This window comes from Perca fluviatilis, chromosome 12, assembly GCF_010015445.1.
Source record: "Perca fluviatilis chromosome 12, GENO_Pfluv_1.0, whole genome shotgun sequence".
In the NCBI taxonomy this organism is placed as follows: Eukaryota; Metazoa; Chordata; class Actinopteri; order Perciformes; family Percidae; genus Perca; species Perca fluviatilis.
The window spans coordinates 6,188,259-6,202,652 of record NC_053123.1 but is presented as its reverse complement, the minus strand read 5'-3'; the positions used below and the strand labels follow the sequence as shown (position 1 = coordinate 6,202,652).

The 14,394-nt window shown below is 38.8% G+C and overlaps 1 protein-coding gene across 1 annotated transcript in view; it reads right to left on the bottom strand.

Annotated features, from left to right (window-relative positions):
- Positions 1 to 14,394, bottom strand: part of col5a2a (collagen, type V, alpha 2a) — a 79,814-nt gene that overhangs the window by 25,733 nt on the left and 39,687 nt on the right. The window contains exons 2-9 of the mRNA XM_039817710.1: positions 8,246 to 8,502; positions 6,359 to 6,391; positions 6,225 to 6,257; positions 5,872 to 5,925; positions 4,229 to 4,321; positions 3,108 to 3,179; positions 290 to 334; positions 114 to 167 (exon numbers count right to left, since the gene is read on the bottom strand). Of these exons, the coding sequence (XP_039673644.1) occupies positions 114 to 167; positions 290 to 334; positions 3,108 to 3,179; positions 4,229 to 4,321; positions 5,872 to 5,925; positions 6,225 to 6,257; positions 6,359 to 6,391; positions 8,246 to 8,502 (641 nt within the window). The remainder of the gene's footprint in view (positions 1 to 113; positions 168 to 289; positions 335 to 3,107; positions 3,180 to 4,228; positions 4,322 to 5,871; positions 5,926 to 6,224; positions 6,258 to 6,358; positions 6,392 to 8,245; positions 8,503 to 14,394) is intronic.

The following is a 14,394-nucleotide window of genomic DNA, read 5'->3' as shown; positions in this document are numbered from 1 at the left end:
TGCTTTCTCGAGCAAGCAGAACACCAAAACCATGTAAATCACATCCAAAACGGCACAAAGTGTACTGGTGATTTGACCGTATGCACAAATTGTACAAAAGAATGATGTTTTACCATATGTCCTGGATCGCCGACATCTCCGGGTGGTCCTTGGGGTCCAGCTTGACCCTTAGAAGAGTGAGGGAAACGACAACATGTTTAAAAGATAAACAGGGATTGAAACAAAATAATAAAATGTAGTTGAAGTATTAGGTGGGAGTCAAAGCTTGCTGAATATGCTGTGGACTTACAGGTGCGCCGTTTGGCCCGGGAGGGCCTCTTGCTCCAGCCTCGCCCTAAAACAAACAGGATGCAAAATCAAATAACAAACAGGATTCAGCATAGTCTGCATAAAAGGCCAGCAATAATTAAATGTGCTCCTTGGGGTTAGAGCAACAGCATGAGAAGAATACAGGGGAGAAATAAACTGAAATATTTTCTCTGAGACACTCAGTGGATGTATGGATTCCTTTTTTTAGGAAACCTGCCAAAGCACAGACAACAGAGTCTTTAATTACCGGTCCATTCCCCACTTGACTAATGTTCAAGCACACCAAAATATTCCACTTAAGCAGATGTGTTGTTACTAGGGGTGTCATGATTCTCAAAATCCACCATCCGATTCAATTAAATTTTTGATTTAGACTTTTACAACAGGGACGGCAATGCCACAATAAGAGCCACTAAATGGCAGAAATGTATTTTTGAATTGAAAGCACCATTAGTTTAACAACATGTACCTGCAAGGCCTATTACAACATGAATACATTTCTAAGAGTAAGTGATTTAGTAAAGACAATTTAGTTGTTGTTTTTCTGCATTTATCTCGTTCACATTCCAGTCCAGATGGTGGCGGTAATGCACCTATAAGTTGGTTTGCCAACTGCCGATAAACCATCAAGAAGAAGACGAACATGTACCAGAAGGCAGCGTGGAGTCCCATTGGAGCCTAAGATGCTTTACCTTCACTGTTTGATTCCAGAACTCACTCACTGGAAGGAAAAATGTTGCCACATTGTGACTTCAGGGAAGCAGGAGGATTTTCCAGTTCTATTGCTTGTCCGTCCTATCCTGCTTCAACTGTGGTCCTGGTGTCTGGAAAAGTCAAGCTGCAGGCTACCGGTAAGCTAACATTACTCTGTGTCTTTAGCTGCATGCTACCAGCCAGTAAGCTACGCTGTGTCTGTTGTTTTTGTCTTTGGTTGTGCGTAAGTAGACGTGGGTGGAGAGAGAAAAAAATACTGGTGAAATAGCCAATCTTGCTTTCATTGAAATCAAAGTTTATTTATTGTAACTTTGCTTAAGTTTGACTAAAATACAAGCATATGCTTCACAAGTCAAAGTTTAATGAAGCTCCTTGTCACTGTAAAACATCAGAAGTTACCGAAAGGTTTTTTTTCCCCTTGTCCATCTTCTACTCTGCCAAAGTGGTGTTTTTGTTGGCTTATCAAAACGTATAATGTAGTTTCTACTTAAAACAAGAGTAAATGTATCCTAATCTGAAGTCATAAGCTGACAAGTTATAAAACAAGATGGTTTATGTTCTTTCTGGGGCTGAACAATAAACCAAAGATTACTTTCAGTGTTTAAAAAAATGAGTCCTTCAGTCATTAAGGCTTTGCTTTTTTCCCTACAAACTTTGTTAGTTTAAAAACAAACAGTAGATGTTAAATTGTTGCTCAGCAGTTAATATATCTTGATCTTTAATCTTGCCTACATATTTTGTACATTTGATGGTAGCAGTTGTTGTTGACATATGTAGAAGGTATGTGTGGTGTTCTGCATAGTGTGGCATAAAGCATGTCCCAGCTATTATTTTTTAAATATGACTTATTATAGATGAGGACCAAGAAAAACCATTTTGAACCATGTTTGAACTAATGTAGTTTAGGTTATGTTTTAACTAAACACATTTACAGAAACTAACAGCATATAGGTTTCAAATGAAGCCTGATAAGTGCATTTTGGCCTTGCAGTTCTTTTGTTACAAGCTTCCCCATGGGGTGTGGCAAATAGGTGAAAATCAGACAAAAATATGTGGATTTGAACAGGTTAAAAAGTCTGAGAGGGTGTGTTTATGTGGTGGGAAGCTCCAAAATTCCAGTGGTTTTTATTGCGAAAGCTACGAACAACATATCATATTGCATCGTATTGATGATTAAACTCCACCACAGTGTTGTGTACTCGTCCTGAGGAGTACTGTTCAAACTGTGAAGGTTGTATGATGTTGTATAATGTCTTCTGTAGCTCTGGAGTGGGCGCTGCACTCACAATAATATACAAAGACTGAGTTAAACTTGAGGCAGCTGTAACATTCCACCTGGTGGACGTGGGTGTTGCATTATGGGAAATATTAGTCAATAAATCTTTGCCTCCACTGCACCAATTTGGACTATTTGTTTTTAAAAAGGTCTCTCTTAACTTCCCGAACTTTATGACTAAATTTGCAGCAGCACCCTGAAAATCCACCACAATAGATGAAAGAATTGATGTGGTGACAATCTGAACATCAAACCTTACGTAGACAGCAGTGGTCTGCTAAATGCAAAATTACAAAATCATTTAGATTTGCTTACAATCTGTGCATCGAATCGTGGCTGTGAAAACCTTGTAGCCTATGTCCAAAAAAACGTTGTTTTGCAGGATTTGAAAACATTTTAGTGAGCTTTTTATTGAGCTCAGACAAAGTCAGACCAAATTGCTTTGTCACTGTTTAAATATTTGTATAACCCACAGACAGACGTCTGGGTGACCAATAGCATTGATTTATAAAAAATAAAAAAATTACAGATACAAGGTTTCTGCCCAACAACAATATGACATCCTCTGTCCTCAGAGCCTTGGTTAAAGATGTATTAAATACGGATTGGGAAACCAGTGTTTACTGTACAACTCTGTTCCTGTTGACTGTTCTTAATAGCTGTTGCGGCCACAGCTACAAGCAGAAAACAAATACAGAATCAAACCAAATTGGAAAAGATGAGTGTGCATTTGTCTGCTTTTTGGCTGATTGGTTTAAGAAACACTGACAGATTGGTTTAGTTATTATTTTTACAAACATCCTCTTACCCTTGCGCCACTTAACATGGCCTGAGGTCCTGTTTTTCCATCGAAGCCTCCAGCCATCTGGGATCCCAGGCCCTGCACGGGAAGCACACACCCTCTGAGTTAGCTTAACTAAAATGTTCAAATATATGTGTTTTCTATTTATCAGTAGCAAAAACACTAATCTGGATACAAATGATACACCACAAAAGACATGACAGACAGGTAGAATTATGGAAACTTGATTTAAATGACACCAGGGTTTGCACATGAGGTGACTGCAAGTACAAGAAACCTGGTCCTCTTGTGCATGAATGGGGCCCTTGTGTGAAGAAGTCTATGTAGTACATGGTAGGGATTTAACGATACACATAACTCACGATTCGATACCATTCGATTCACGATTTTCACGATATGATTTCCTCCCAATTTCTTTTAACAGAATGAGCTGCAGACAGATGACGGAAGAATATTCCTTTCTTTATTTAAACTGTGTAAAACAACAGATGTGTCCTCTTATCAAAAGTGCAACTGAAATTGTGAACATTTTAATTTAAAAATAAAAGAAATAAAATATCCCACATCAAAATAACTTAATAAATAGAATGGAATGTCTTCTAATAGATAAACTGAGAAGACGTCTGAAGTCAAACACGTGAAATCAAAAGCAGATCACGCCCTAGGCCGTTTGAAAATTGCATCAAGATAATCTTTTTTATCACCACCTGTTGTAATCTGTAAACAGTTTTATTGGATTTTTAATTGTTTTACGATGCATCGTTACATCCCTGGTAGATAGTATATAGATAGATAATAGAATTCTGTTGATTTATAACAGTGTGTGTTGACAACATGTCAGAAAGAGTAAAGATGACCCCATTACACCAGTCTAAAGTCTAGTGTTGGTTTCATGACGCAATCTTTCTCATGTTTGTTCTTCCTGTGCATGTTAGCTGCATGCATGCAGGTGTACATACTAATACTACTACTACTACTACTACTACTACTACTACTACTAATAATAATAATAATAATAATAATAATAATACATTTTATTTATAGAGCACTTTTCATTATTAAAAGTAATCCCAAAGGTCCATCTGTGTGTTTGCGCCATGTGAGAGAGCCCTCAGTGCATGACTCACTCCGGGGTGCGTTGGAGGTCCTGGAGGTCCTGGTTCACCGGGTTGACCTGGTACACCAGGCTCTCCATCATAACCTGGAGGGCCCCGCAGTCCCTAGAAAAAAAAAAAAAAAAAAAAAAAGAGAGAGAGAGAGAGAGAGGTGCTGATTGATTCGATTTAAAACCATGTTAGAACTTCGCTCAGTCTGACATTGATTCATTATTTTGTGGCTGTGGAAACATTTGGTTACGCTCGTGTTTTCAGATTTATTTATTTTATTTTCGTGAACTTAAACACTAAAATATAGATTGATCCATCGATCAGTGTAGCTTTGGCCAAGATGTACAGTGGGGCCTGTCACTGCACTTTGATACAGATGATGCAGTTTAATTAGTGTTTGTTTACGAACCAGGAGCTGTAACTGGCGTACGGCAGGAGAACCATTGGTACTAATAAATCAGCCTCACAGTGCTCCCCTCCACTGGGTTGTAACTCCACCAAGAGGGGCACATTCATTCATCAACCTGCTACGTTTTTGCTTGCGAAGCACATTATACATCAACTTGGCACATAACACTATATTTTTGAGTGTTGGTCTCTTGCCCTTGAACCCCAAAAATGTACATTTCCTGCAGTACTTCTTAACCCTTTTTCGACAGAATAGGGAGTAATTCAGAGTCACTCTCATGTCCACAGCAAGGACAAAATCAAGTCAAGGTGTTATGTCACCACACTGAACTCTGCACTGAAATCAGAGACCTTATAGACACAACTGTGCAATATGAATTTTTGTTGCGGTTATCTTTTTATTTATTATTACAAACGGTGCAATACACAAAACCTTTTTTCTCTTTAATCTTGTGTATGTGAGTTACACGTGTGTGAACGTGATTTATATTTTTAGTATCTTATCTATGTGGAGATTCAACGGTTAGTCGACAAATGGATTAGTCGATCGACAGAAAAATAATCAGCAACTTTAGTTGATAATCAATTAATCCTTTGCATGCAAAAAAGGCAGAAAATTCTCTTTTCAGACTCGAATATGGAGGTTTCCTGCTCTTTGCTGTTTTTATATCATAATAAACTGAATATCTTTGGGTTTTAGACGGACAAAACAAGACCATTAAAGACATCACCTTGGACTTTGAGAAACTAGGCTGGACTTTTTTCACTTATTTTCTGACATATTATAGACCAAACAATTAATCGGGACAATAATCGGCGGATTAATTGGTCAAGACATCATAATATATATAAAACCAATAAATAAAAATATAGGCTACACCAATGTTAATGTTAATGTTTGAATAATGAAACCACAAGGCTGAGAGACTCCATCCCATAATATTGTTGCCAAATTCCAATACGCAGAAGCATGCACATAGAGACTAAGATTAATACTGTACTATATTTAAAGTAATAGAACTAAATAATTATTAATGTATATTTTAACCCATTAAATATGTTGTGGTCTGCCATATATCCTCTGAAAAGCCCCAAATAAATATGAAACTATATGATATTTGCAATAATCTTCGATATATCTGATGATATTTAGAGGTGTGAGGTTAAAAATCACAATTTGATCACCCTACTTTAACTTTTCATTTCATGTTATTCATGCATGTCTTTGTGTGTGGAGACTGGTGGATGGGACTTACAGGCCTGCCTTTGTGTCCTCGAGATCCTCTGTCTCCTGGAGAGCCGGGAGGTCCCTGTTGTCGTAGAAACAAAGAGCCAATCAAAGTCTGAGGGTGATGATATTGCAGTCGTAAACATCACAAAAAGACCTGTCATAGGAGTGCTTTATAAAATGTCACTCAGACGACTCGAGGACGAGCCCGCTGTGTAGAAATCCTTGTAAGGTGATATTGTGCAGCAGGTAGCTGTCCTCTTATGCCATCTAGTGTCAGTTCAGGTAGTTGAATATTCACACTAAACATGGCATTTGCAGAAGGAGAAATTCTTTTTAGAAGATGGTACGGGGTAAAGCAAACAACACAACGATGCTTACCATAGGTCCAGGGCGGCCCCTGATGCCAGTCACCTGCAGGGACATCATCAAACACATGTGTTATAGCCTGCAGTCAGACCGTGCTTTTTGACTGACATTGTAGACCTGTTAAAAAGATTTCAATTAACACTTACAAGTGGCACATCTCCGGGCTCTCCCTTCTGACCCTGAATAAACAGATCAGTGACAAAACATCTCAAACTCATACTCCACGATGGTGAGAATATCAGCAAACATCAATCAGTCAATCATTATGTATATAGCACCTTTCAAACATAATAAAATGCAATTCAATGTGCTAAACAGTCATTGAAAAAACATCAGACAAGAAAAAAGAATAATAAAGATAAAAAAAAATAATAATGGATTTAGAGACTAATGCACACTAAGACAAATACAAAATTAGTAAACTATTTGAAAAAAAAAATGTTTAAAACAATACCAATCATAACATAAAATTATATGAATCGTTATGAAATATTAAAACAATAATTGTCATCATACATACATACATACTGTACATGCATACATACCGTACATACATACATACATACATACTGTACATACATACAGACGTACATACTGTACATACATACTATACATACATACATACATACATACATACATACATACATACATACATACCGTACATACATACATACATACATACATACATACATACATACTGTACATACCTACAGACATACATACTGTACGTACATACTATACATACATACATACATACTGTACATACCTACATACATACACATAAGTATAATCACTAAAGCCATAGAAATTATAAGATGCTAAAACAAGTACAAACACTAAAGTAATAAAATAATACATGTAACATGTAATGAAGTATAAATAACAGCCAACATCCCAAAACTGTGGCCTACCTTATAGATCCTGCCCCCGCCTACAATGAGGAAAAAGCATAAAAGATCACATTATTTGGGCTATAATTGGGCTGTATGTCAGGAATAATAGGTACAACAATCATCAATAACTCATCAAAGTGAAAGCGGAGAGTGCTGAGCAGTTCTAAAGAGATGAATGTGTCATCGTTCTGCAGGTCAGTGAAGGTAAACAGAGGCAGGATAGTCAGTGAACACAATCACCCTGAAGGCACTCAGTCTTATCATGAGGCTAGTGATGTGTAACAGCGTGATAATGGCTCTCGTTTGTCGATTGTTTCTGACAGATAAATAGATTATTTCATTGGCAACACAGTAACATGTTAAAAACTACTACATTTCTTATTTTTTTGTTTTTAAATTGAGCTTTACAGGTAATTCTTTTGCAGGTGTTAAAACATGGGTGTGTGATTGTGCCCTCCACCTACAATGTAAATAGCAAATTAAGAAGATATTTATGCACTGACATGTTTTTCTCGTCTGGATAGAGCTGCAAAGATTAATCGATTAGTTGTCAACTATTACATTAATCGCCAACTATTTTGATCGGTTTGAGTCATTTTTTTAAGAAGAAAAGGTAAAATGTCTCTGATTCCAGCTTGTTAAATGTGAATATTTTCTTTATTTTTTAGTTTCTTCTCTCCTCTGTGACAGTAAGCTGAACTTCTCACATCATCTTGGGCTTTGGGAAACACTGATTGACATTTTTCACCATTTTCTGATGTTTTATATACAAAAAAACTAATCGATTAATCGAGAAAATAACCGACTGAGTTGCAGCCCTACATAGGCAGACAAAGGTCGGCGATTGCCTTGGGCCCCGAACTACCAGGGGCCCCATTAACACCTATTAAACTTGGTTAAGCTTGTTTCATAATCTTCAACTCATAATCATGTCATTATAAAAATCCATGTGCTAAAATGCATGGATGTATTTAGACCAAATGCCATCAGCAAGCCCTCTACTAGTGAAGTAGCATGCCTTTGTTTGCCTTGGGCCCCCAAAGTGCTAAATCCGCCACTGCAGCCCTACTTCCAAAGCTAACAAATAACCACATAGAGCAGCTGCTGGCTCACCACCAAAAGTGCCCTGCCCGCCGTCGCTTCCGCCACCGCCGCCCGCCGCCGCCGCCTCCGCCCGCCTCCACCGCCTCCACCGCCGCCCTGTGAATCAGTCTGACAGACAGGGCAGCACTCGCCCTCGGGGATGACCACCTTCTCGCAGTTAGTCAGCTCATCGCACTGGATTTCGTCGCAGAGGACCTGGCCGTTGTCACACACACAGATTCGGCATGGCTCTGGCTTCCAGATGTCCCTGTTGGTGTACACCTGGCCGTCCGCCGTGCAGCTCAAGTCATCTCCTGGAACACGCAGAGGGGGAGGACACTGTTAGTTTATCAACTCTGTGTCTGTTCAATTAAAAGCAATCTTTTTGCTTATCCACTAAAGGTGTGACAAAGACACCCGTTCTTTAGTATGATCGTTTTGAGACATTTACCCCCAAGACTGCAGACAAGATAGGACAAAATGTAGCCTACCTACAGCTGCACCATATGGAGAAAAAAAATCAAATATCACGATATTGCGGCGATATTGTAGGGCTGACTATTGGTGCTTTCACAAAATATTTACACAATGAGAGTTTTGATCAATAATCATCAGTAATGTGGATATAATAATTAATTAAGTGGGTAAAGGCAAATAACAGAACAGCTAGAACAGTATGGTAAGTTCAGAACATGACATCACTTTACTGTAATGCAGCCTTTAAAACCAGGTAACACTGTCATATCAGGATATTACAATATCCAAAATTTAAGGCGATATCTAGCCTCATACTGTATATCGATGTCAATATAATATCGATATATATCGCCCAGCCCTAAGCCTTTAAGTGTTATAATATATTCTATACTATACTTAGCTGGTGTCAAAAAACTAACAGTTTTTGTCAAGTGAAGATACAAGAAAACAAGGAAGAAATCACATGTCAGGTATAAAACATCCATTCATCTATCCTCTATTTCAGTGGTTTTCAATATGTGGTCCGGGGACCCTTAGGGGTCCTTGAGGGGGTTCCAGGGTGTCCCCAGCAAAAAATGAATTTCTTGTCACTATATTTCAATTTCATTTTGAATGTCAAAATCAAAGCAGAAGTTATCTCAGGACACTACAAAGAGTAGGTCTAGGCCACACTACAGAGACCCAAAAATCCCCCTCCCCCCAAGAACATTCATTTGGTCCAACAGTGGCGAAGAAAAAAATGTTAACAGGCAGAAACCTAAGGCATAAATCCACATGTAACACAATAACAGAATGTAGGACTATTTTGGCCATGGGCTTCATACATTTTCTGTAAAAAAAAAAAAAAATCCTATCAAATGGGGGGCCTCTGGGTCCAAACCTTATCAAACAGGGGTCCCAGGTCTATTTTGTGTCACTTTAAGGCTCCTTGACGTGTAAAGGTTTGTGAACTACTGCTCTATTCCCTCTGTTAAAGTGATGGTTCGGAGTAATTTCACCCTAGGGTCCTTTGCACCATGATCTCGAGCCAAACACCCCTCCAGAAGCTTTTTTCACCTGGGTCGAACATTGGGAGCGGTAGCGTAGCGTTATCAGCTGAATAGCTCAGCGCAGATGCTAATGGATCCGAAGAGTCTCTTAACATTACCCCACTAATAATGCCCGAAATGATACCAAACGTCTACAGTAGTACAAATAAGTTATGCACTCATAAAACGATGGATTGTAAAATTTGTAAGTACACCAGAAGTTTATGTAAATAACACTTGCCTGCTGGCTTCTGCTCTCTGCTCTCTGCTGCTGCTGCTGCTGTTACTACCGGGCAGTAAGAGTGCTTAGGGACATCTACAAATTACTACACCGAAAAGAGATGCAACAAAAATATTTATTAATTTAATGATTAAATAAGGTAATGTCTCCAAACTTACCTCAATTATTACTTGTCTCCTGCTAGTTATACTACAGCACTTACTTAAAAAATAAGTTAAATTAAAAAATATTTTTGTTGCATCTCTTTTCGGTGTTGTAATTTGTAGATGTCCCTAAGCACTCGTCTTACAGCAGCAACAACAACAGCAGAGAGGCAGAAGCCAGCAGGCAAGTGTTATTTACATAACCTTCTGGTGTACTTACAAACTTTACAATCCATCGTTTTATGAGTGCATAACCTATATATACTAGTGTAGACCTTTGGTATCATTTCGGGCATTATTAGTGGGGTAATGTTAAGAGACACTTCGGATCCATTAGCCTCTGCGCTAAGCTATTCAGCGGCTAACGCTACTCTACGCTAACTCTCCCAATGTTCGACCCAGGTGAAAAAAGCTTCTGGGGGGGTGTTTGGCTCGAGGTCATGGTGCAAAGGACCCTAGGGTGAAATTACTCCGAACCATCACTTTAAAGGACACAAGTGCTGAGGCCTATCCCAGTATGCACTTACTTACTAAAGTAAGGTTGTAGGTTTTTATATTGACACTATTGCTTTAGAGTTAAACCTCAACACAAACAGAGGGAGCCCCTTCTCTCTATGAGATGACAGGACTGAACACTGAGCCACCATGCTGCCTGAAATGCATTTCTTCCTCAGGGGAAGTAGTTGCAGAGCTGGGATCCTGTTTGATAACACTGCAGAGTAGTATATTGCTAAACTAATCGCGATACATTTTATATGCTAATAAAGCCATAATCTCAGGTTTGAGTGTGCAACGGCTGCTCTTCAATTCGGAAGCAATTAATCCAAACAAAGTCATACTGGAGAAAAGAAATGTGCTGAGCAATGCCGTTCAATTCGTTTCACAACGTCCTGTGAAACAAGGCTGTCCACCATATTGTGCACACGCTGTCAGAGAACAAAGGCCTGGGAAACGTGCCCCTTTGTTGTGAACTCTGCAGCTGGTAGAAATGAGATCATTTCCTCCAGACGCAGCATCTAAAAAAACTTGACTCATGTTCAAAAGAGAAAACCTGCAGCCTCCAACGAGGCGACCGTTACTCCCAGAAGTCTCATTATCTACTTTCGAAAGTTGACTTGATATTTATAATGTGCACCTCACACAAGTAGCTGAACATAGAATAATGGGCATAACTATGGTATCTTATACTTGCAGAAAATTAGCAGCAGCTCTATACACAACAACCCAGAGAATATTTTTCTTTTAAAAAAAAAAAAAAAAAAAGGCAAAATGTATTATCTCCAGAATATATGGTGATGAAATAACCAATGTGAATGTAGAGGGAGTCCCCGGGCCTGTTGAGGGTTGTGCCTGGCTTTAGCAGGAGTCCTGTTTGTAAGGACTCTGTATTATATTTTAAGTCCACCTCTCTCAGGTCTGCAGAGATAATGTTCTGAAGACTTTACCTGTTCCTCCTATAAACAGCAGGTGGCAGCTCTGAGCCTCAGACTGCAGGTAAGTCAGGATAGCCAGCTACAGGAAAAAAAGGAAGCTGCAGAAGAGTAGCTCTGACTACTGATGAAGGTTCATATCGTTTTCTGTTTAGTTTTTTTCTCCAAGAGAAGCTACATGAAGGACTTCATTTTACCTCACTGTACATTCTGGGTGGTTCCAAAAACCTTCAAGAAAAACAGCAGGGACAATCAGGTAAAAGGGCAGGTCTCCGTATACAAAGGCCTCATGGAACAAGACATGTTTTAACATGGCTCAGTCCCATTTTTATATTTGTGTAAGACACGCCTGGAAAATGTATACACACTGCCGAGGACAGATGAACAGGACAGATGTACAGGAAGGAAGATAGATAGATAGATAGATAGATAGATAGATAGATAGATAGATAGATAGATAGATAGATATGGAAGTTATTTGGCCTCTTTATTCAAATAGCAAAAAAAATGTATACACCAAAGAAATCATGGCAATGTAAAATGCAATTGATTGAGCCTTTCATTTCATACATTTTTTTGTTAAAATAATTTAAACTGAATTGATTGCCACTTTGCATATTCAATTATGGGCCAAACAACTAAGAACACAACATTCTATAGAATGTATATCAATAGAAATGAACTTTTTAAAAGGTTTTCAGCACCCCCATTTTTTACATTTTTGCATTTTTACTTGTCACAGTAGGAACAGCACTGGTTAATGAAAGGGATGATGGCTGGATTCCATTTAGCTGCTTTGGTTTCAGGTTCTTGGTATCATTCATGCTGACTCACTTTACTATCACAAGTCAAAATGTCTGCTGTGGGAAAAGCCTATCACTTTATTAAGCGATTGATTAGGAACAAGTCATTCCTTCAGTATAATACACCCGGGCTGTTAATATCAATACAATTTGTAGATGTAGTGATGAGGTAGACGGCCCCTAAAGTCTGATCTAAGATACATCCAGGCTCTTGGTACAAGATCAGAGCAAGCTAACGTTTAGATACTGTAGATTATGGATGGGAGTGTCTTAACATGGCCAGAGATGGGAAGTAACGAAGTATTTGTACTTCGTTACTTCCCATCTCTGGCCATGTTAAGACACTCCCATCCAGGATTCCATTTAGCTGCTTTCCATGTTAAGACACTCCCATCCAGTACTTAAGTAGATTTTTCGGATATTTCTACTTTACTTTACTATTTTTTTTGTGGCGACTTTTTACTTTTACTCCTTACATTTTAACACGAATATCGGTACTTTCTACTCCTTACATTTTAAAAATTGGCTCGTTACTTTAGTTTTGTACAAGAGGTCGTAATGTCGGAGAATAGCGCGGACACGCGCCTCACACCGCGAGCGGGCGCGTGCGCCACACAGAAAAAAGTGAGAAAAAAGAAAGAGAGACTGCTGTCCGGAGGATCAGTTGAGATCGTGTGTGTGTGCGTCCTTGAGAACTGTAAGTCGTATAACTTATGTTGTCAGTTCATTTAATGTTTAATGTTGTTGTATTGGTCTATAGTTCCTGCACAGTTAAAGTAGGTTAGCTAGTGATTTAGTTGTTTGTGTTCTTCACCTGTTAGCTAGGTTTCACGTTGCTTGTAAAGCATCAAAAGAGAGAAGTTGTCTCTGTCCGTGTTTTACAGACACACCTGGGGGGAGAGGGGGGGAGGGGGTGCGAAGTTTGAAACTTAAATACGGTCCTAATCTAGTCCTCACTAACAAGTTTCAAATAATTTCGCTGGAGTTACCGTTATTATTTTTCACGTGATCTAATTGGATGGGAATATACTGTAGGCTACGTTGCATGTAACGCACCACTACAAGACGACTCGACAGATTCGGCCGCATTCTGCATTCATTTGCGGCAAATAATTGCAGCTTGATGGCGGTAACGTTAGCACTAGTAGTATGGACAGCGACATGATTGAAAATGAAGAAAACAGAGATCCCAGAGATTAGGCAGACAAGCAGCAAGACATTCCCAATCATCCCTGGCCTTATCTGAGAGAGATGTTTGAGATAGGCTAGGAGGCATCAAGTATGACTCCTGGCCAATGTGCTGTGTAACTCTTAAAGTATGGGAACTTCTTAATTAATCTATGTTTAGTAATTCATATTGTATCCTTTATTTTCTTTCTATATTTGAGCACACACACATACATGTAGATTCCTTTAAATGTTAAGGGGACGATTAAAAAAGAGAAACTGGATCTGTGAATTCTCACAGAATCACAATTGAATCCATATCTTGCTACTCAGTCAGAATCTTATTAAGCTGGAGTCCCAGTCTCTGTCACAATAATCATATATGGGATGTTTGGCAGACATCCATTTAAAATGTAGACAATGGCATATAAAGAGCCACTGAAGTTTCTCATCTTGCACTCTAGTAACGTGTGTGGTCCAGGTAGCTTTGCATAAGAAGTGGTTGTCATTCGCAAGGCTACTTTTACTTTTATACTTTAAGTACATTTCAAAGCCTGTACTTTGTTACTTTTACTTAAGTAAAGAAGTTAAATCAGTACTTCTACTTTTACCAGAGTATTTTTTAACACAAGTATCTGTACTTCTACTTAAGTACGGGAAGTGAGTACTTTTGCCATCTCTGAACATGGCAGCAGTGGGGCCTATTCAAATCTAAAAGTCTCGATTTACAGGAAACTCGAGGCTTGGATGCTGTAACAATGCACCGTGTAATTTATCACTCTTAAATCCATTACATCTAATCTCATAATTGTACTGTAGGTAGCTGTGATTTGGATAATACCTCAGACAATGGCATGGAAGACACACACAAGAGATATAAGGAGGAGGTTTCTGTCACTTTGGTATGTGGGATTTTG